The sequence below is a fragment of the Jaculus jaculus genome, chromosome 8, assembly GCF_020740685.1.
Source record: "Jaculus jaculus isolate mJacJac1 chromosome 8, mJacJac1.mat.Y.cur, whole genome shotgun sequence".
NCBI lineage: Eukaryota > Metazoa > Chordata > Mammalia > Rodentia > Dipodidae > Jaculus > Jaculus jaculus.
The window spans coordinates 948,610-971,692 of NC_059109.1; the positions used below are offsets into that span (position 1 = coordinate 948,610).

General features: G+C 45.4%; 1 protein-coding gene and 1 pseudogene across 2 annotated transcripts in view; one reads left to right on the plus strand and one right to left on the minus strand.

The window, feature by feature from the left end:
- Positions 1-17,025, plus strand: part of Ppp1r10 (protein phosphatase 1 regulatory subunit 10) — an 18,253-nt gene extending 1,228 nt beyond the window's left edge. For both annotated transcript variants that reach the window (XM_045155937.1, XM_004671906.2), the window contains exons 3-20: positions 6,094-6,211; positions 7,797-7,883; positions 8,025-8,160; positions 9,255-9,306; positions 10,875-10,952; positions 11,092-11,265; positions 11,465-11,570; positions 11,649-11,761; positions 12,166-12,266; positions 12,612-12,759; positions 12,837-12,995; positions 13,096-13,342; positions 13,467-13,530; positions 13,652-13,843; positions 14,425-14,500; positions 14,750-14,863; positions 15,013-15,621; positions 15,839-17,025. In XM_045155937.1, coding sequence (XP_045011872.1) covers positions 6,105-6,211; positions 7,797-7,883; positions 8,025-8,160; positions 9,255-9,306; positions 10,875-10,952; positions 11,092-11,265; positions 11,465-11,570; positions 11,649-11,761; positions 12,166-12,266; positions 12,612-12,759; positions 12,837-12,995; positions 13,096-13,342; positions 13,467-13,530; positions 13,652-13,843; positions 14,425-14,500; positions 14,750-14,863; positions 15,013-15,621; positions 15,839-15,948 — 2,673 coding nt within the window. In that variant the 5' untranslated portion in view covers positions 6,094-6,104 and the 3' untranslated portion in view covers positions 15,949-17,025. The remainder of the gene's footprint in view (positions 1-6,093; positions 6,212-7,796; positions 7,884-8,024; positions 8,161-9,254; positions 9,307-10,874; positions 10,953-11,091; positions 11,266-11,464; positions 11,571-11,648; positions 11,762-12,165; positions 12,267-12,611; positions 12,760-12,836; positions 12,996-13,095; positions 13,343-13,466; positions 13,531-13,651; positions 13,844-14,424; positions 14,501-14,749; positions 14,864-15,012; positions 15,622-15,838) is intronic.
- A 1,552-nt stretch (positions 17,026-18,577) lies between these two features.
- On the minus strand, positions 18,578-18,674 carry LOC123463270 (annotated as a pseudogene).
- Between the last annotated feature and the right edge of the window lie 4,409 nt (positions 18,675-23,083).

Here is a 23,083-nt window from a genome sequence, read left to right on the forward strand (position 1 = left end):
TAAGTGTCGAATTTTCAAAAACAAGCCTTGCAACAAGAAATCAACGCTTCCTGTTGTGAAACCAAAAATAATGAGAGGAAGAAAAGAGACCATAGAACCAATAGAGGACTCCATGGAGAAGGACCGATCGGGTCACTTAATCTCCATTAAAAGGGGCCTTTGGGTCTAAACAGTCTTAAACTCTCCCCTACCACCTACCTCTGTCCTGCAGCAGGCAAGGACAGTGTGGACGGAGGGGCCAGCAAGTGAGGACTTAGATGGTTAACCCTTGGTAATCCAGCAAATTTCCAGACTGCCAAAGCATAAGTGATTGCTTTTTATAAGGAGGAATGGTTACCTTCCTCTGGTTAGCAGTCTTCAAAAGGGTTAATGAGCTCACATACAAAAGATGGTGGATTTTGCCCAGAAGTCCCACTTCTTTGTGTGTGAGACAAGCAGAGCGCCTTTCAATTTGCCAGATAAATAAGCAATCTGTACATAAAGATTGCAGGGTAAGGAGATGGGCAGAGAAACATTAGCTGGCTGTGACTTAAGTGATTGTTAAATCCTCTCAATTTTAATGTAATTTGCTTGAGATATATTGTATGGTTAAAATAGGTGGCAATCTAGGAATAAAGATTGCAAGACACTTTTATTCAGGGCAAAATATAATCTTAGCCATTACATACAAGAACAGCCGGGGAGGTCGAGAATGTCTTGTAATTGTTGCAGGTTGCATAGGTTATTTAAAGCAAAAGTTACATTTTTTTAAGTTGATACTTTATGGTGGGTGGCGGATACAGTTACAGGGTGGAAAGGTTGGGAAATGTGGATTTCAGGAGTATAATTTTAAAAGCCATTTAGTGCAATTGAATGCTAGCTTTGTGTCGTTAAAAGGCTTTTTTTTCCTTCCCTGCTTCAATATGGCGACTTTTCCTTGTCCTTTTGTCTTCCAAGCGGCGTTGCAGGTTGTGTCGACCCAATTTTTCTCCTGTCCTTCCACCTCAACCCTATTTGTTGAGAGGGGGGTCCAAGTCCTCCCCCTTCCCTTCATAGTATGGGGGTGGTCGAGGGTAGCAAATTTAATCTAAGTTGAAAATCAATTCTTAGCCACAGAATATTGTTCTTTTAAATATATTGTTTTTATTTTTCATTAGGCTCTAACCGAGTCAAAATAGGTCAGATTATTCAAGATGGGTCTGGAGGAGGGGCTTGTAGGTTTTTCTTTTTTTCTTTAAAAGTTTTTGGTAATGCATCCGAAGTTACCGGTATAGCTGAAATAACTTAAATGTTGAGGCCTCTCCATTCCAAAATGGCGTCCCTCCTTTGTTCTCCCCTTTGCCAGCCCGAGCTTAGGGCCGCCCTAGAACCTTGGTCAAGGGGGAGGAGTCTCATTGAAGGGTGATGTAATCCGCTTTATTCCTCTCCACCCTATGGAAACTCCACCCCCAGGCAGGCTCCTATGCCCAGTGCTACTGCGGAGAAGACCTTTTTCCGTGCTGTCTTTTTTTTTTATCCAGTATCTTACAGGGATAAAAGTTTAATAGGAGTTAGGTATAGAGCCTGTCCCTCTCCCTGGGTAGTTTTTATTAATAAATCCATTGCTTTTTTTCTCTTCACCGTTCACTTACCACAACTGCTTGGAAGTTTTTCCCGCTTCAGTTGCTTGGGGTACAAAGCCAGTTATACCCCAACTGTGCTTTAAGTCTGCAAGATTTCTGAGTGTGTGTGTTTGGATATGAGTGTTAGGGGTGACTGGGGAACGACAGGGCTTGTAACTTAAGTAGACAGTTGGGCCTAATGAAGCTGAGATGGGCTACTTTCTGCTCAGGCCCTGCAAATGTTGCTTTGTAATGAGTCTGGGGGAGTGGGTACACAGGGCTTTCTTGTAAACCGCCCTTATTCTCACCTCGGTTTGGGGATAAACTATTCAGTGCCATCATGTTCTACAGTTGTTTAGTTCCAGTATGTTGGCACTAGGATGAGAAGTGAATCTTTTTAGGAAAGGAGACTGCAGTTGTAAACTCGAGGCAGGGGGAGTCCAGCTACGTTTTCTGGTAAGCAAAACATTTCTGGTATTACATTTCACAGCCTTCCTTTTTCCCAAAAAGCCACCTCTTTTTTGGATTTCTTTTCCTTTGTTTTTTGAAAAAGAAATTCCGTGAAAGTATTGCAGAAAGACTCCTCGTTGTTCTGCTTGCTCAGTGCTGTGGCAGTTGGTGCATGTGGAAAACCATGCCCTGAGGGTGATAACGGGGGTCTGGTCCTCTTCAAAGTCAAGTCTAGTAGCCTCTGCATATTCTTTTCATTTTTAATAAAGTCCTGCATTGAAGTGTGGGGTTCTAGGTAGAGCTGGGAAGCAATTTTATCCAGCTGCCCTGTGATGACTTGGGTGTGACAGGGCTAATTTTCTGCTGGGTATGGGTTTTCACTATTAAACTTTTTGGATGGATGGGAGGGCCTCTTCCACATATCTACTGACCACAAGTGTCTTTTATTTTATTTTTTTATCTTTTAAGCAGTTTGCCATCTGCCTCAGCAACATACTTACCTACCTTGTGAGCTGAACATTCCACCCCCTGGGGCTCCTGGACTCTAGTGAGCAGGGGTTAATAAGATCTTAACACAGGCTATGTATGGGAAGCAAGGTCTTCTAGGGAAACCAGATCTATCTAGAACATCCTGGAGAACACAAGCTTCCTAGTGTGGCCAGAGGTTTTGAGATACTTTCCTATAGAGGGAACAGTGTATGCAATTTCCGCACCGTTGATGAAAGCAAAATCAGCTTGTGGGGGACAACATATACTAGATTTCTGAAACGATTGAGAGAAGGGGAGGAACTTAACCCATGAAAAGTCCAGAACCCGGTGAATCAACCAAGAGACATACTCCAGTCCACCACTGAGTATGCTAGGAAATGCCAAAAACACTGAGGAAAGGAAAGAGAAAAAAAAGCACATTGTTTCCAGAGGAGTCCAGGCAAATATCCACTCCTTTTGTTGGACTGTGGTTTACATAGATTTTTCCTGAACCAATTCAGTCCTGTTTTATTAGTGATAAATGTGGAATAGCTAGCCAAGATATTTTTTTCTCCATATATGCCAAATAAAAAGTAAAATTTGTTTTGAAGGCATGAATAAAGATTTTATTTCTAGTAAGAACTATGAAAAGTTCCCTAGTGTCTCAGACCAGTATAGAGCTATGTCTAATGTGAAGAAAGCCCCATTTAGGATAAATTAGAGATAGGTCAGGGGCTTGTTGCCCACTCATGTCTGTAGCTCATGAAAACCATCCAGTCCTGGATTTTTGGTTACATTGTTTCCTCACCATTCCCCTTTGCAGAGCATGAGTAGGCAATGATACTAGGCGCTGTCCATGCCCTGTCTGATTTTCAGTTGCTCTACTGTAGACCTGTGACAGGGATGTCAAGTTCTTTGAAGGCCCTTAGTGTATTTCAGAATGGGAGTCCTGGATTGTAAGGCACTTGGGAATCCCTGAGTATTAATGAGTAAAGGCTGCCTGAAGGAGGCACTGTGAGAAAACCTTCAACATTTTATGATGGATGCTCATGAGATTTGAGTTATTTTTCCAAAAATAGTGGGAAATGAGCATTCTAATGTTTTTTTTTTGTTTGTTTGTTTTGCCTTTTAATGTTTACACACATCAGAATTTAAAAGTACCTAGCTCCTATTTCCAGCTGAGGGCACTGGACCCTTTAACCTTGTATTTTTGTCTACCCATTTAATGAGGAAACACTTGAGGTGACAGGTATTTGAGTTCTTGAAAGTTGCTGTAGCAAGGCCTGTTAACTTTTAACTGGAGGTGTTAAAAGGAAATTTCCCAAGGTCATGGATGTTCAGCTCCAGGTTTCAGACAACACCAAGCTGTGTTCAGAGGACTGGACTGAGCTGATGTTTAATTCAACGTGTTATGTCAAACTGCATTTTCATTTGGGATCTAATAGGCTTATGTGTATGCATAAATGCATATATAGAGATACTTCAAAATCTAGTTTTGATTGCTTATGATAATTATTACTTTGGACCCATTCATAGCTTTTCCAGTCTCTCTTACAAGTGGAAAATCTGATTATATATTCCAGAAGTTTTATGTATCTCTGTATGGTACCTTCATGAGGAAAATTGTGTGTGTGTGCGTGTGTGTAAAAATAATCACATTTCAATGGATTTAGCCCATGAACATCTTAACTTTTCCAGTGTTCTGCTTGAATATGTTTTCCCCTCTGACCTCAGGTTCCAGGGTATTGAAACTGCAGTTAATCTAGTTAAACTCACTGCTTAGCATTTCTTCCTGCCTCTCCATTGTATTAAGCCTGCTGGCAGTGATCTGCAGAGCTAACAACTACCGCCCCTCGTTTCCCCATGCCTTCTCCCTGCTGCTGCTGCTGGCTAAGGTGGCTGAGGCCTGCCCATTTAGAATTGTCCTTTTTGTTGGTGGAACTAAAAGGTTGAAATTTTTACACATACTTTTTGGTTGAGAACAAAGGAACTCATTTTTGTATTATCTTCCAAGAAAACTGTTTTTCACAGAGAATACACTTTTGTAAAAACCTGAGTTGTCACTCCTAGTGGAGTTGTGTGTGTTACTCCTGTGCTGGAGGCCAGAGCAGGGTCGGTCTTCTGGCCTCTCTCACATTCGCCTTGTCACCTAAGTGTGGTGTTGCTGAGGGTGCTTTCTTTGTTCTCTGGAGCCAGTGTTTATAGAGGTGCTTGGATAGAAAGCCTAATCAGAACATTGGCAACCCTAAATTACCTCTCCGGAATTTTGGTTTGGCCTAGAAGTTGCCTCATACTTTTGTCTTTCCATGAAAGGAATTTAGCTTTTAGTTACCCCCTTCCCAGCCTGCTATAAAAAAAGCTGCTTAAAATTTAATGTCACTTTCCCAACCTTGTTCTGTTGTTGATTCCATCCATGATTTTTGGCTTTTAGGGAGACTTGTGGACATTGTTTTTTGTTTGTTTGAGAGAGAGGGTCAGATTGACATCTGTGCTTTTGCAATTACAATCCAATTGTCTCTCTTTTATTTTTTTTTTTAAAGGCAAGGTGTCACTCCAGCCAACTCACAGGATCCTCCCACCTTAGCCTCTTAACTGCTGGGATTATAAGGGTGAGCCACCACACCTGGCTCTCTTGTCTGGAATAAGGAAAGCTTGGTCAGTGAGTGACTTTGAGGGCTAAGGAGAATGCCTAATTCCCTTGCATCTCTATCCCCATTCTGGGAGTTGCTTCCAAATTCCCTGGGGAAGGGATTCTCCTTGAGCTTTGTTTATCTGTCAGCCACCACTTCAGTTGGCAGTGTTCTGCTGCTTGTCATGACTTTTTTTTTCAAGGTAGGGTCTCACTCTAACCCTGACTAACCTGGAACTCTCCCTGTAGTCCCAGGCTGGCCTCAAACTCAAAGCAACCCTCCTATCTCTGCTTTGGTAGTGCTGGGATTAACATGGGGAGGTGATTATGATTCTTGTAAGACATTCAGTGCAAACACCAAAGATTGCCCCAATTTTGAGCAAGCTGTGGCCTCCCACACCCCATCAAATTTATTGGTAGTTAATGAGGTGAGAACCTAACAAGCAATATAGTAAACAATAATAAATGCCTTGCAGAGTTGAGGGTCTTGTGATGGGGAACATGAATCTTGGCTCTGATATAATCTACTTGAGTTTAACTTTGCCTAGGATTTACCTGGGAGGGAGAAAGAGGTGAGTTGCCAGGTCTTCCACTCTAACAACCTTTGGTCATGTAGTAAGCCATGTTTAACTGGTCTCAAAGGGAGTGTGGCCTATTTTGTTTTAGTTTTGATTTTTCCAGGTAGGGTTTTGCTCCTGCCCAGGCTGACCTGGACTATGTAGTCTCAGGCTGGCCTCAAACTCACAGTGATCCTCCCACCTCTGCCAAGTGCTGGGATTAAAGGTGGTGTGTGCCACCATGCCTGCCTGTTGGTTTTTACTAATGTAGAAAATAGAGCAGTTGAACATAGATGAATTAGTCATTGTGTCTTGTGATGGAATACACTGGTAGAATTTATTAGAGGGTAATAAGTTAGAGACTACTCTTACCCCACACTTATCCTGTGGATTTGTTCTGTCCTTTCAGAAACCATCAGCATGGGTTCGGGTCCCATAGACCCCAAAGAGCTTCTAAAGGGCCTGGACAGCTTCCTTACCCGGGATGGAGAAGTGAAGAGTGTGGATGGGATTTCCAAGATCTTTAGGTGAGCCTGTGCCCTTTGGGTTCCTTGTGAGTGGAGGAGGGTTGGCTGCATTCTAATGTTAACTACAGCTGAGCCATGGAGCTGAGTGATCTGGAGAGCAAAGGAAAAGTAGGCAGGAACCTCTTGTGGATTCTAACAGTAATGGAAGCTGCAGGGTGTTTTGCTTTGTTTTGGTTTTAGTTTTCCTATGTAGGGTTTCACTCTAGCTCAGGCTGGCCTCAAACTCACAGCAGTCCTCCTGCCTCTGCCAACTGATTGTAAAGGTGTGCACCACCACACTCAGTTTTTTTCTTTTTCTTTTTTTTTTTTTTTTCTTTTTTGAAGAAGGGTCTCACTCTAGCTCAGACTGACCTGGAATTCACTAGGTAATCTTAGGGTGGCCTTGAATTCATGGTAATCCTCCTACCTCTACCTCCCAAGTGCTGGGATTAAAGGCTGATGACAGAATTCTTGATTTTGAGTTAGGTGTGGTATTCTGAACCAGGAAGCAGAGGTAGGAGGATTGCCATGAGTTCAAGGCCATCCTGAGACCACATAGTAAATTCCAGGTCAGCCTGAGCTAGAATGAGACCCTATCTAGCAACCCCCCTCCCCAAAAAAAAAGATTATGAAGATTCTTGATTCTGTTTTGGGTCATGCTCCACCTACCCAAAATGTTATTTTCCTTCTGAGATCCTCAACTTTTCCAGGGAAAAGCAAATAACCAAGCCATTTTTAGACTGGGAAAAAAAGGAGATGGCTCAGCAGTTAAAGTCACTTGCTTACTAAGCCTGCTGGCCTGGGACAACCCAGGTTCAATTCTATAGCACCCACTTAAAACTACTTACAGGCCAGACTTACTTATGGTAACAAGTGACCCTGTCTCCAAAGACAGCGGGTAGCTTTTACTTCCTCGCATGTGCCTGTACACATAAATGTATACATACATACCAATAAATATATCTTAAAAACAGATTATGAGGGCTGGAGAGATGGCTTAGCGGTTAAGTGCTTGCCTGTGAAGCCTAAGGACCCTGGTTCGAGGCTCAATTTCCCCAGGACCCACATTAGCCAGATGCACAAGGGGGCGCACACATCTGGAGTTTGTTTGCAGTGGCTGGAGGCCCTGGCATGCCCATTCTCCCTTTTTCTATCTGCCTCTTTCTCTCTCTGTCTGTTGCTCTCAAATAAATAAATTAAAAGAATAAATAAATTAAAAAAAAACAGATTATGAAGGGATGGTTGATGAGGACAGGACTTCCTAGAGACAGAATCCAGTGGATGCTGTGCATGAGGGAAAAAAAATGCTCCGCTTGCTTGCCAGATCTGAGCCCTCAGGGGTTTGGCTAGCTTCTATCCTCCCTTGGGTTTCCATGTCCCCTTCCTAGAGGCCTGATGACACCCCTTCTGGAGCAGAAAGCCTGTCATTAGAAAAGTCTCGAGCTGCTCCAGAGATTGTGTTCTTCTTTTATAAAAGGAGATTGCTCAGGCATGGTGGTGAAGCCTATAGAGTCTGGAGTTTTTGGCCAGCCTGAACTATGTAGCAAAACCCTGTCTACAAAATTCAACTTAATAAAGGGTTCTAACTGCATCTCATCTCCTACAGTCTGATGAAGGAAGCAAGAAAGATGGTGAGTCGATGTACTTACTTGAACATTATCCTGCAGACCCGTTCTCCAGAAATACTGGTCAAGTAAGTGGGATCATGGTGGCTGGAATGAGACTATGTAGTTAAAAGGGGGAGGAGAGAAGACATGGAGTTTCTAGGTCATTGATGGGGGCCATGCATGAAGGCTGTGATAGTTTTATAGACTCTGCTCCTGCCTGCCTGCAGGTTTATCGACGTTGGTGGCTATAAGCTTCTGAACAATTGGCTGACATATTCAAAGACAACCAACAACATTCCTCTCCTACAGCAAATTCTGCTAACCCTGCAGCACCTCCCACTCACTGTGGACCATCTCAAACAGGTACCTCTCGGCTTCCTACCCCAGTTCTTTCTTTTTTGGGTTTGTTTAACTACTGGGGAAAAACAAAATTAAAAAAAGAAAGTGGGCTAGAGAGATGGCTCAGCGGTTAAAGTACTAGCTTAGAAAGCCTAACAACCCAAGTTTGCTTCCCTAGTACCCATGTAAAGCCAGATACTCAAAAGTGGTGATGCATCTGGAGTTTCTTTGCAGTGCCTAGAGGCCCCAGTGCTCCATTCTCTCTCTCTCTAAGAAGAGGAAAAAAAGAAAACAAAACAAAACAAACCAACTGTGATGAGAGGCCGTTTAGAAATTATAAGGTAGAATTTGGAAAATATAGGAATTTGGGATCAGAAGGCTTGGTTTGAGTTTATTTCCTTAATCAAAGCCCAGTTATCTGAACCTCATTTAGTTTTTATTTATTTGTTTATTTTTATTTTTCAATTTTTAGTCTTTCAAGGTAGGGTCTCACTCTAGCTCAGGCTGACCTGGAATTCAATATGTAGTCTCAGGAGGGCCTCGAACTCACAGTAATCCTCCTACCTCTGCCTCCCAAATGCTGGGATTAAAGGCGTGTCCCACCATGCCCAGCTTGAACCTCTTTTTTTTTTTTTTTAATAAACTCCAGCCTTGAGACTACATAGTGAATTCCAGGTCAGCCTGGGCTAGAGAGAGGCCCTATCTTGAAAAAAAAACAAACAAAAAAATGAACTCCAGATGCATATGCCACCTTGCTGCATCTGGCTTTTTGTTGTTACCTGAATCAAACTCAGGTCCTTAGGCTCTGCAAGTAAGCACCTTAACTGCTGAGCTATCTTTCCAGCCTGAACCTCAGTTTTTCATCATATAGTAGAAGTGATTAAATAGGTCGTTCAAAGGAACATAACTACAAAGATTTAGAAAATTATTAGAGTATGTCTCAGTGTTAGATAACATATGTGAGCCCTGGGACATGGCGACTAAGTTTGTGGTCATTGTTAGCACCCTGTGCTGTATATGAGCGGACTCCTGACAGGAGGGAAGGATGTAGGGGTATAGATACTGCTGAGGCTTTCTTTTACTCTGATGTGACTTTTCTGCTGTCCTTTGTCTTGTAGAACAATACAGCAAAACTGGTGAAGCAGCTGAGCAAGTCCAGTGAGGATGAAGGTAGGTGCCAGTCCTTCATGTCTCACTTTTTCACCATTCCTTCCATGCAGTAGCCTTCACGTCTTCTCCTTGCTTGATTGCCTTTCAGTCCTGCCTTCCTCTTTTTACTTATTTATTGTTGTTATTGTATTGGTAGAGGTAAGGGGCCTTTTTTTGTTGTTTTTTATTTTTTAGGTAGGGTCTCACTCTAGCCAGCGCTGACCTGGAATTCACTATGTAGTCTCAGGTCAGGACTACAGAGTGAATTCCAGGTCACCCTGGGCTAGAATGAGACCCGACCTTGAAATGAAAAAAAAAGAAAGAAAAAAGAATTTTGTTTTTAAGCATATCTCAGTAGCCAGGTGTGGTGGCGCATGCCTTTAATCCTGGGCAGATGTAGGTGGATCACTGTGTGTTCAAAGTCACCCTGAGACTACATAGTAAATTCTAGATCAGCCTGAGCTAAAGTGAGATGTTACCTCAAAAACCAAAAAAAAGGGCTGAAGAGATGGCTTAATGGTAAAGCACTTGCCTGTGAAGCCTAAGGACCCTGGTTTGAGGCACAATTCCCCAGGACCCACATTAGCCAGATGCACAAGGGGGCACATGCGTCTGGAGTTTTTTTGCAGTGGCTGGAGGCCCTGTGCACCCATTCTCTCCTTCTCTTTCTCTGTCTCTCTCTCTCTTTCTCTCTGCCTCTTTCTCTGTCTCTGTTGCTCTCAAATAAATAAAAATGAATTTAAAAAAAATTTAAATTTAAAAAGTGGCGTGGTGGTGTACACTTTTAATCCCAGCAGGAAGGCAGGGTTAAGAGCCACCCTGAGACTACATAGCAAATTTCAGGTCAGCCTAAGCTAGAGTAAAACCTCAAAAAAAAAAAAAAAAAAGGGCTGGAGGGATAGCTTAGCAGTTAAGGCATTTGTCTGCAAAGCCAAACAACCCAGGTTTGATTCCCCAGGAATCAAGGGGTGCATGCATCTGGAGTTCATTTATAGTGTCTGGAGCCCTGGCATGCCCATTCTGTCTCTCTCTCCCTCTCTTTCTCCTTTTCTCTGTCAAATAAATAAAAATATCTAAAGAAACAAACCAATAAAAAACTTTGGGTTATTTTTTCCATTGAACATATTTGTATAGGGTACTTTTTCAAATATCCTACTTTCCACGGCGGGCATGGTAGCACTCACCTTTAATCCCAGCACTTGGGAGGCAGAGGTAGGAAGATCACTGAGTTCTAGGCCACCTGAAACTATGTAGTGAATTCCAGATCAGCCTAGATCAGAGTAAAACCCTACCTCAAAAAAGGGAGGGCGGGCACGAAGAGATGGCTTAATGGTTAAGGCATTTGCCCACAAAGCCAAAGTATCCCGGTTCAATTCTCCAGGACCCACGTAAGCCAGATGCACAAGGGGGTGCATGCATCTGGAGTTCGTTTACAGTGGCTAGAGGCCACTGTATGGTATGCCCATTCTTTCCCTCTGTCTCTTTCTCTCTGCCTCTTTCTCTGTATCAAATAAATAAATAAACATATTTTTAAATCCTACTTCCTTTAGTGAAAATAGTATTAAATTATTCCTTTTTCTTATTTGCAGAGCTCCGGAAATTGGCCTCAGTCCTTGTCAGTGACTGGATGGCTGTCATTCGCTCCCAAAGCAGTACCCAGCCTGCGGGTGAGCTCCTTTTCTCTTTATCCCTCACTTATTTCTTTCCTACTAGTGTGTAGTCTTGGTAACCCTGGCCGCTTGTTTATCTCTAACAGGCCTTTTCTTGAAATGAAATAAATCATCATCTGCTGTTTTTCCATGACAGAGAAAGATAAAAAGAAAAGGAAAGAAGAAGGGAAAAGTCGAACCACCCCTCCTGAGCGACCTTTGACTGAAGTGAAGGCCGAGGCCCGCACTGAGGAGGCCCCAGAAAAGAAGAAGGAGAAGCCCAAGTCACTTCGAACTACAGCACCCAGTCATGCCAAGTTCCGTTCCACTGGTAAGGCTGTTGACTGGCCTTGGACAGCCAGCACCTGCCTCATGTGTGGATAGCTTGATTTGTGATATCAAACTATCTGTGAAAGAAGGGGGCTGATGGATAAGCTGAGGTACTTATTCAAGCCTAGATGAACATTGGGTGGGGGTGTACCAAGGAGGTTTGGGAGTGAGTTGAACTGCCAACACAATGTCTCTCCCAGGACTAGAGCTGGACACCCCATCTTTGGTGCCTGTGAAGAAGAACGCCAGCGCGGTGGTGGTGTCAGACAAGTACAATCTGAAGCCCATCCCCCTCAAGCGGCAGAGGTATGGATGCAAGTATTGGTTCCTGAAGGGTGGGTCTGTGGAGAGTTAGGGCTGCTGTTGACTGACCTAATTCTGTAGTGCCACTGCCACTCTGGGAGATGCTGCGCCCCCTGCTGAGAAGAAGTACAAACCCCTCAACACCGCCCCCAATGCCACCAAAGAGATTAAAGTGAAGATCATCCCCCCACAGCGTGAGTCTTAAGTTGGGTGCCCTTAGGGTGGAACCAGGCTCTTCTGTGTTCCTTCACTTGCTCTTGATTTTGTGGTGTCCCTTAATGTTCTTGCCTCCCGAGCTTGCATTAGATGACGTGGGAAGTGCTCCTCCTGCCTGACAGGACCTCTGTGGGTTTGGGCTGAGGCTCATTTCATCAGCTATCTGCTCTTAATTCCCGTGAAAGCCATGATTTAATTACCAAAACAAAAGATGAAATGATAGGAATTTCCTGTGGAAATCTCCTTGAACTTCCTGGTCACTTTGGGCTTTTTGTGTCCTCTATGAGGCAGGGTTTCCATAGGCCCCTTCTTGCCTAGACTCTTGGAACAGGCTTGTGAGAAAGTCTGGTGATCTATTCTCTGTGTTCTTTCCTTTTCATAGCTATGGAGGGTCTGGGCTTTCTGGATGCTCTCAATTCAGCCCCTGTACCAGGCATTAAAATTAAGAAGAAGAAGAAGGTTCTTTCACCTACTGCTACCAAGGTATGAGTTCCTAAGAAGTGAGTTTAAGAGATAGGGTACAGAATGAAGGGTATAAAGCTGGACGTGGTGGTGCACGCCTTTAATCCCAGCACTCAGGAGGCAGAGGTAGGAGGATTGCCATGAGTTCAAGGCCGCCCTGAGATGACAGAGTTAATTCCAGGTCAGCCTGGACCAGAGTGATACCCTACCTCAAAAAAACAAACAAACAAAAAAAAAGAATGAAGGGTATAGTGCCAGGATGGTATAAGTGGACTGTTAGATATGTCATCTAGGACCCTGAATTAATTGCCTTCCCTTGACCTTGGCTTCTTGTCAGCTCACTAGCATCTTTTTCTTTCTTAATAGCCCAGCCCCTTTGAAGGGAAAACGAGCACTGAACCAAGCATGGCCAAGCCTTCTTCCCCAGAGCCAGCACCCCCCTCTGAGCCTATGGACACAGACCGCCCAGGCACCCCAGTGCCACCCGTTGAAGTCCCAGAGCTCGTAGATACAGGTAATCTAAAAGCTGGCTGGCTGGGGTTGAAAGTTTTTTCAGGCAGGATCTGGGTCTGAAACCTGTCCCACTAACAGCCTCTTCAGAGCCGGGAGCTCTAGATGCAAAGCCTGTGGAGAGTCCTGGGGATTCCAGCCAGCTGACCCGTAAAGGCAGGAAGAGGAAAACTGTGACATGGCCTGAAGAGGGCAAACTTCGAGAGTATTTCTATTTTGAGCTGGATGAAACAGAACGAGGTAAGAGGTCCAGTTTCCTGTGTAATAGGCATGTAGGAAGTTTGAACAGGACTTGGTTGTGCTTACTTTTCCTCTTTTCTTTTGTTCTCTTGCCTCATAGTAAATGTGAACAAGATCAAGGACTTTGGAGAGGCAGCTAAGCGTGAGATATTGTCTGATCGCCATGCATTTGAGACAGCTCGGAGACTAAGCCATGACAACATGGAGGAGAAAGTGCCCTGGGTGTGCCCCCGGCCTCTGGTTCTGCCTGCTCCTCTTGTCACCCCTGGAAGCAACAGCCAGGAGCGGTACATCCAGGCTGAGCGGGAGAAAGGCATCCTGCAGGAGCTGTTCCTGAACAAGGAGAGGTGAGCTACAGTGGAAATGCCTGCGGAAGTAAGAGAGGGCCAGGAAAGAACTTCAAGGGACTGAATTAAAAATTTGACTTGTTATTCTTTTTTTCCTTCTTCCTCACCTGTGGTATCCTGATAGTCCCCATGAACCTGATCCTGAGTCCTATGAGCCCATACCCCCAAAGCTCATCCCCCTAGATGAGGTGAGTTCATGAGATGTGGTGATGATGGGTAATGGAAGAGGTGTAACAAGCATTAGCTCCAACACATATTTTGCTGTCTCTGCATTTTTTCCCTTAGTCATAATCTTTCTTCTCTTCTTAGGAGTGTTCTATGGACGAGGCACCATATGTTGAGACCCTGGAACCTGGAGGGTCTGGCTCACCTGATGGGGTAGGAGGCTCCAAGCTGCCTCCAGTTCTGGCCAACCTTATGGGAAGCATGGGTGCTGGAAAGAGCCCCCAAGGCCCTGGAGGAGGAGGCATCAATGTTCAGGAGATCCTCACTTCCATCATGGTACATGCCCTCTTCCTCTTCTCCTGTAACCCTCCCATCTTATTTACCCTAGTTTAGTTGTTGGGTGTTTTGTTTTGTTTTGTTGTTTTTTAAGGTAGGGTCTCTCCAGCCCAGGCTAACCTGGAACTCACTCTGTGGTCCCAGGCTGGCCTCAAACTCATAGCAATCCTCCTACCTCTGTCTTCCAAGTGCTGGGATTAAAGGCGTGCACCACCATGCCTGGCTCTTGGTTTGGTTTTGAGACAAGGGTCTCATGCAGTCTAGGCTGGCCTTAAACTGTGTTGCTGAGGATGACCTTGAATTTATAATCCTCTGTGCACCTGGAGGCATGCATGACCACACCTGTTTTATGCAGTGCTGGGGATTGAACCCAAACAAGCAGTCTATCCACTGTGATCCATCCCTAGCCCTATTTTGGGGAACTGTGAACTCCAGCCTTGCTTGGAGCTCTTGATCCTCCAACCTCAGCCTCCTGAGTGCTGGAATTGCAGCCTGCACCACCATGGATCTTCCTACTCACTTCTTAAGTCAAGGCTCTTTCTTGCTTGTCATCCTCACTCTGTCTTCTTCCATCTTCACAGGGCAGCCCAAACAGCCATCCTTCAGAGGAGCTGCTGAAACAGCCAGACTACTCGGACAAGCTCAAGCAGATGCTGGGTAATCTTTAGGGCCATCCACAGGGCCCTGGGAGAGGAGGCCAATACCCAATTGGGGGAAGCAAGGTTTTTCGATGCTAAAGAACATACGGCTGTTGCCACTAGGCAGTAAGTGGGAGGGGAAGACTGGACAGAAAGAACTATACTCTGCCAGGTTGGTCTGAGAGGGTCTGTTGCACACACCTGTGTAGGATGCCATGCCATTCTTCTAGAATCTTCTTGCTAACTGTTAATCTTTTTTTATTAATAGTCCCACATGGACTCCTAGGTCCTGGTCCAGTAGCCAATGGTTTCCCACCAGGTGGGCCTGGGGGCCCCAAAAATATGCAGCACTTCCCCCCTGGGCCTGGGGGACCTATGCCAGGTAGGGTGTTGTATGTTGTGGTGGAGTGTGTTAGCCTGGCGGCAGTATAGGAGTGGCAGAAGTATGTGTTGGGGGTGGGAGGGGAATGTGAGTTCAGGCTGCAAGATGGCAATGTTACTGCAAGTGACTGATTCTTTTTCCTTTAACAGGTCCCCACGGAGGTCCTGGTGGACCAGTGGGTCCACGTCTCCTGGGTCCCCCACCTCCTCCCCGAGGGGGTGATCCCTTCTGGGATAGTCCAGGTGACCCCATGCGAGGTGGCCCAATGCGAGGGGGTCCAGGACCAGGTCCTGGACCATACCATAGAGGGCGAGGTGGCCGTGGAGGAAATGAACCACCACCACCCCCTCCATTCCGAGGGGCAAGAGGAGGCCGCTCTGGAGGAGGACCCCCCAACGGACGAGGAGGTCCTGGTGGAGGCATGGTTGGAGGTGGCGGACATCGTCCCCATGAAGGCCCCGGTGGAGGCATGGGCAGCGGCAGTGGACATCGCTCCCATGATGGCCCTGGTGGAGGAATGGGCAGTGGACATCGCTCCCATGAAGGCCCTGGTGGGAGCATGGGTGGGAGTGGTGGACATCGCTCCCATGAAGGCCCTGGACATGGGGGACCCCATGGCCATCGTCCACATGATGTCCCTGGTCACCGAGGCCATGACCACCGAGGGCCACCACCTCATGAACACCGTGGCCATGATGGCCCTGGCCACGGAGGAGGGGGTCACCGAGGGCATGATGGAGGCCACAGCCACGGAGGAGGTGAGCGTGCTGTCTGCCCCTATGACTTTTGGTATTCTACATAGGTCTCTGAGGAAAAGTGGGGGCTTCCCTGCCTGATAGTTCCTACCTCTGTCTTTATCCCATCGATGCTCTGTCTCTCTGAAGACAGTTCTCCACAAGCCCTGGACATGGGTGGTGAGGGTGGCATTGCTATGTTAGCCATTTCCTACCTAACCTTCTGCCATCGTTCCCACAGACATGTCAAATCGCCCAGTATGCCGACATTTCATGATGAAGGGCAACTGCCGCTATGAGAACAACTGTGCCTTCTACCACCCGGGTGTCAACGGCCCCCCCCTGCCCTAGGGACCACGGCCTGTAGCCTTGCTCCTTCCACTCTGTTATGGCTTCTGTGAGGCCCATTTCCCCCTTTCCCCAGCTGATGAGGAGCCGGCCCCCTCAGTTCCCACCTGTTGGGATTCCTGGGGGCTTTCTGATCACTGGTGCGCATTGATGTACATATTTTCCTCCAGTCTGGGGAGGAGAGAGACTGGACACAATGTGTGTGTGCTGGACTGCTGAGGAGACCTGGTTGGCTTCACTTTATGAGGAGATCCACTCTGCCCCACATCCCTTTCCAGTATTACCCCTGATGTTTGACAACCTAACGCTGGTTGTCCTAGAGATGCTTCTGTGCTCCTGTTGGGGGTCTTCCACACGCACACGGGACTCAGACTGGGGTCAGCTACATCCTAAGCCAGTTCATTATCGTGTAGGGGTGGGGATGGTGAGGGGTACTGTATGTCCCAATGCACTGAAAGGGCTCAAGCAGGCTGGAATTGAGTTCTGGAACACACAACCACCCCGTCTCCCTGCCCCAGCCGGCCAGTCATTATAAACACTTTCTCAAGACTTAGCAAAAACTGTCAGCACCCAAGTTGGTATTGAGGGCTGGCTGCTAGGTTCTTTGATGGCACGTTCTTGTCAGCACCCAGTGGAAGTTTTAGCTGGCAGGCATGTGGCCTGCAATGTTGGTCCACCCTTGCCCATGACCATTCTAGAGACTTCATAAATACTTCTGTGAGAGCAGCTTTTTGCCCGGTGCACTGGGCCCGACAGTCACTACATGCACTGCCTTTTGGGAGTTGGCTTGCTCCTTCCCCGCATGGAACCTTGTCAGTGTGAGGCTTCCAGCCACCTCACCTGCAGCACCTCCGAATCCCCACCAGGTGCTTCCTGGGTGGGTTCAGCAGGATTCACCCTTCCCAGCCTCTCCTTCACCTGTCTTGGCATCAGTTGTTTTCTATGAAAACAGTGGATTGGCTTTGTGCAGGGTTAGGGTTTGAACCACGATGGATTTGAGGATGAGTGTTTAATTTTTCTTTGGTTTTGTATATTTTGTACATTAATAATAAACAGTGGAAAGAGAAGCAGCTTATTTAACCCCTGCTGTGTGTGAACTCTTGCTTTAAGAATCCCATTGTCAGCCAGGCATGGTGGTGCATGCCTTTAATCCCAGCACTAAGGAGGCAGAGGTAGGAGGATGAATATGTTTGAGGTCAGCCTGAGACTACATAGTTAATTCCAGGTCAGCCTGGGCTAGAGTGAAAACCTGCCTTTAAAAAAAACCTTATTCTCGCTGGATGTGGTGGTACATGCCTTTAATCCCATCACTCACAAGGCACAGGGAGGAGGATTGCCGAGAGTTCAAGGCCACCTGAGACTACATAGTGAATACTAGGTCAGTCTGGGCTAGAGGAAGATTTTACCTCAGGAAACCAAAAAAAAAAAAAAAGTTATTCTGGTATTCTGGCAAGTATTCCAAGACTCCCTCTGTGTATATACAAAAGTTTGCAGGTAATCAAGTCCCTTTTGCAAACCAGTGTAGTATTTGCATAATCTCCTATATAAAAATAGGATTATCCCTACCTGAATGTGGTGGTTCATGCATGTAACCATAGTACTTAGAAGGCCAAGAAGGGAATTGCTGTGAATTCCACACCAGACTGGGCTACAGTTTCAATCAAAATATTTTCCAGGGCTGGAGAGATGCCTTAGTAAAGACACTTGCCAGCAAAGCCAAAGGACCCAGGCTCTGTTCCCCAGTACCTACATAAACATCTGTGCCTCAAAGAAATAAACAGTATTATTTAAAAAAAAATTTCCAGCCAGGCATGGTAGCACATGCCTTTCATCCCAGCACTCGGGAGGTAGAGGTAGGAGGATCACCATGAGTTCAAAGCCACCCTGAGACTACGTAGTGAATTCCAGGTCAGCCTGAACCAGAGTGAGACCCTACCTCAAAAAACCAAAAAAAAAAAAAAAAAAAAAAAAAAAAAAAGAAGGATGGCTTTCTGGGCGTGGTGGCACACGCCTTTAATCCCAGCACTTGGGAGGCAGGCATAGGAGGATCGCTGTGAGTTCGAGGCCACCCTGAGATTCCATCATGAATTCCATCCATCATGAATTCCAGGTCAGCCTGGGCTAGAGTGAGACCCTACCTCGAAAAACCCCCCCCCAAAAAAAAAGAATGATGGCTTTCAAGCCAGGCGTGGTGTCGGATGCCTTTAATCCCAGAAATAGGAGGCAGAGGTAAGGAGGGTCACTGTGAGTTTGAGGCCAGCCTGAGACTACATAGCCTAAGCTAGAGTGAGATGCTACCTTGAAAAGAAAAAAAAAAAAAAAAAAAAAAGAATGATGGCTTTCAGATTAGTGATCATTAGAAAAAATGACCTGGGCTAAATCCTGAGGCTGCATGCTTAATATGCTGATTTGGCTGTTATTTCTAGCACTGAACAGATGGAGGCAGCAAACCCTTAGCTCTCACAGGCAACAGAAGCTGGCTTTATCTTCCTTTGCCCAGCCTTGTAAGGGGTAGAACAATCTGCTTGACCCTGTGCACTGGGATGTAATTTAAGGTCCAAGCTAAGAAGAGAAATACCAGTGTACACGACAACTCCAAATAAACCACCCAGCTTTCCCTGTGCCTTTTTCCTTTTAGCTTGCTGACGTCATAACAAGGTTTGTGGGAGGCACAAGTCGGGCAAGTGTGTGGACACCCAGTCATCACACTTATGGACCAATAAAAGGATCTTTTCCCTACATTTTAACTTTAAAATAAGGTCAACCATTTTCTTTCAAACTCTCCACAAATACCCAAAGGAATCATTTTATTTTTTTTATTTTTTTGAGGTAGGGTCTCACTCTAGCCCAGGCTGACCTAGAATTCACGATGGAGTCTCAGGGTGGCCTCCTTGAACTCACAGTGATCCTACTTCTCCCTCCCATAGTGCTGGGATTAAAGGTGTGTGCCACCACGCCTGGTTTAGGAATCAGGTGTTTTTCTTTTTTGTTTGTTTGTTTTCTCTGAGGTAGGGTCTCACTCTAGCCCAGGCTAACCTGGAATTCACTATGGAGTCTCAGGGTGGCCTCGAATTTATGGCAATCCTTCTACCTCTACCTCCCAAGTGCTGGGATTAAAGGCGTGCACCACCACGCCCGGCTAAAATACTTTTAAAAAAACTGATTCCTAGCTGGGCATGGTGGCGCACGTCTTTAATCCCAGCACTTGGGAGGTAGAGGTAGAAGGATTGCCATAAATTCGAGGCCACCCTGAGACTCCATAGTGAATTCCAGGTTAGCCTGGGCTAGAGTGAGACCCTACCTCGAAAAACCAAAGGGAAAAAAAAAAAAGTATTTTAAAAAGTACTTTTAGCTGGGGACTGGAGAGATGGCTTAGTGGTTAAGCACTTGCCAGTGAGTCTAAGGACCCCGGTTCGAGGCTTGATTCCCCAGGACCCATGTTAGCCAGATGCACAAGGGGGCGCACGTGTCTGGAGTTCGTTGTGCCCATTCTCTCTATCTGCCTTTTTTTTAAAAAAACAAAAAACAAAGAAAACTTTTAGCTGGGCGTGTTGGTGCATGCCTTTAATCCCAGGCAAAGGTAGGGGGATCGCCATGAGTTCGAAGCCACCCTGAGACTACATAGTGAATTCCAAGTCAGCCTGAGCTAGAGTGAGACCCTACCTTGAAAAACAAACAAACAAACAAAATTATTATATAAAACAAAAAAGCTGAGAGGAGAATAAATGTGCCATTTTGTGCATTTGACTTTACATGGATACTACAAAATCAAATGGGTCATAAGGCTTTGCAGGCAAGTGTCTTAACCAATGAGCCATCTCTTTAGCCAAAAATCAGTTTGGAGGGGGGAGGGAGGGAATTACCATGGGATATTTTTTTATAATCATGGAAAATGCTAATAAAAATTTAAAAAATCAGTTTGTTTGTTTTCCCTGAGGTAGGATCTTGCTTTGTAGCCCAGGCTGACCTGGAAATCACTATATAGTCTCAGGCTGGCTTTGAACTCACAGTGATCCTCCGTCTGCCTCCCAAGTGCTGGAGTTAAAGGCATGTACCACCACACCTGGTTTCAGAATCAGTGGTTTTCTGTTGGTATGTTTGTTTTTTCTTTTTGTTTTTCGAGGTAAGGTCTCATTCTAGCCCTGGATGACCTGGAATTCACTATGCAGTCTCAGGGCAGCCTTGAATTCACAGCAATCCTCCTACCTCTGCCTTCCAAGTACTGGAATTAAATGTGTGTGCCACCATACCTGGCTGAGAATCAGTGTTGTTAACATTTTATTTTTATTAAATTGTTTTTATTTATTTGAGAGCGACAGAGAAAGAGGCAGAGAGAGAGAAAACGGGTGCGCCAGGGCTTCCAGCCCCCCGCAAACGAACTCCAGATGCATGCATCCCCTTGTGCATCTGGCTAACATGGGTCCTGAGGAATCGAGCCTTGAATCGGAGTTTTTAGGCTCCATAGGTAAGCCTTTAACCGCTAAGCCATCTCTCCAGCCCAACATTTTATTTTTTAATATATTTGATTTGTTTGAGAAAGAGGCTGAAAGAATGGGTACAGCAGTGCCTCCAGCTACTACAAACTCCAGAGGCATGCACCCCCTTGAGCATCTGGCTTACGTGGGTTCTGTGGAATCCAACTGGGATCCTTTGGCTTTGCAGGCAAGTACCTTAACCACTAAGCAATCTTTCAAGCCCTAATACTTTATTTTTATTGTTATTAGAGAGAACGGGTGCTCTAAGGGCCTCCAAACACTGCAAACTAACTCCAGCGTATGGGCTACTATGTGTATTTGGCTTACATGGGTTCTGGGAAAACAAACCTGTCCTTAGGCTTCTCAGGCAAGTGTCTTAACCACTAGACCATTCTCTCCAGCCCCAGAATCAGTTATTTTTCACTTCTGTAAAGAAGGGCATCTCTTCAAGGTATCCTGAACCCTATTTCCCCCTCCTGTCCTACCCTCATCCTCCATTTAGCAGCCAGAACAATGATCACATGAAAATTAGAACTCTTCTGTGTAAACAGCCCGTGGGTTCCCATTAAGGCATATCACAACTCTGCATGCTTACAGGCCCTTGCTCAAGCTCCTTAGAACTATGCCAAGTTCTCAGCTCCAGGGCTTCTGATCCCTAAATCTCTTCTTCCCTACTGTTGGCTTGGTTAGGCTTTGGATTCAATATTACTACTTGAGATCTCTTCCCCAATCTCAAGGTGGCAACCCCCAGCCTTCTCTCAGAATCGTGTGTACCACTTTCATGTGTGTTTTGCTTGTTTTACCTTTTGACCCACTCTGAAGGCACCACTGATGTCCTATCTTTGTAACAAACTCAGGTACCATTACTCTGAGACACTTTTGAGACCTTCCAAGTGTCTGGCTTACTCTCAGCCCAGACACACAGGGGCAACCTCTTGCATTCCCAGGAGCTTTTAATTCCTTGTGGTCAGTGTGAGGTCAGGATAAAAATGGAGTCACGTGAAGGACAGCAGGAGGGCGACAGAGACATAAGGAAGTGGATCATCCACATTCCTCAGGTAACCGCCCAGCCATACCTATCCCTTCCTTGCATAATGATGCCCCAGGTCTAGGTTTCCTGCCTCATCTCCCACCTGGTCTCACACCCTAGCTATTTCCCTTCCTCACCTTCCCCCAACTGAAGAACTCTGTATAGCCCACTATCTGCAATCTCAAAGTTGACTACTCCCTTGAGAGTCAGTCTTGGAAGCTCCTGTTTTCCCCGAATAAAAGCTTCCATCTTTGCCTTAGAGTGGTCTTCGTCACTCCTGAACCTTAGTTAAACCCTTTCCTAGTTTCCATCTTTTTCATTGCTTCCCAGTATCCCTTAAAATGATTCCTGGGATGTCAGGCCCTACTCAGGATATACCTTTTGGTCATGCTGTTTTTGTCCTGCAGATTAAGGAGGACTAGATGATTAACAGGGGCCTGGTTCTGACTCCACTTCTCTCCAGGCTGACTGACCTTATTCTATTCTTTGGGTCTGCTTTCTCAATTAGAAAGGCATGAAAACGGATGCAAAGTGTGCATGCATCTAGAGTTTGTTTGCCATGGCTGGAGGCCCTGGTGTGCCCATTCTCTCTCTCTGCTTGAAAATAATAATTATTTTTTTTTTCTCAAGTTAGCATCTCACTCTAGCTCAGGCTGACCTGGGATTCACTATGTAGTCTCAGGGTGGCCTCAAACTCATGTTGAACCTCGTACTTCTGCTGGGATTAAAGGTGTGCGCTGCCACACCTGGCATGTATGTATGTATGTATGTATGTATGTATGTATGTATGTGTGTGTGTGTGTGTGTGTGTGTGTGTATATATATATATATATATATACATACATACATACATATACATACACACACATACATACATATACACATATATATACATAAATGTGTATGCATTTTTAAAGGAATTAACAAGAAATGAAATATTTTTAAGGTAGGGTCTTGCTCTAGCCCTGGCTGACTTCAGATGCATGCACCACTTAATGCATCTGGTTTATGTGGGTATAGAAAATTGAACCCAGGATGTCAGGCTTTGCAAGCAAGCACTTTTAACTGCTGAATCATCTCTAAGCCTGAATTGTTTTTTTCTTCTCAAGGAAGGGTCTGGAACTCATGGCAATCCTACTACCTCTGCCTCCTAAGTGCTGGAACTAAAGACAAAGGCGTGCGTCACCACACTCGACTCTACTTTTTATTTACTTGTACACCAGGGCCTCTAGCCATGGCAAATTGAGTCCAGCTGCATGTGCCACCATGTGCATATGGCTTACATGGGTTCTGGAGGATCAAATCTAGTTCTAGGCTTCACAGGAAAGTGCTGAGAGAGATGGCTTAGTAGTTAAGCTATATATCTGCCTCTTTCTCAAATAAATATTAAACAACAATAATTAAAAAAAACACTTGGAAGCCAAGCTTGGTGGCATATGGGAGGCAGAGGTTGGAGGATCATCATGAGTTCAAGGCCACCCTGAGACTTCATAGTAAATTCCAGGTCAGCCTGAGGTACAGTGAGACCCTACCTCAAAAAACCAAAAAAGGAGAAAAAAAAAAATACTTGAAAAGCTGAGGCAGAACTGTCCTAGTCAAGGCTAGCCTCAGGCTCAGGCTAACTTGGAATGCA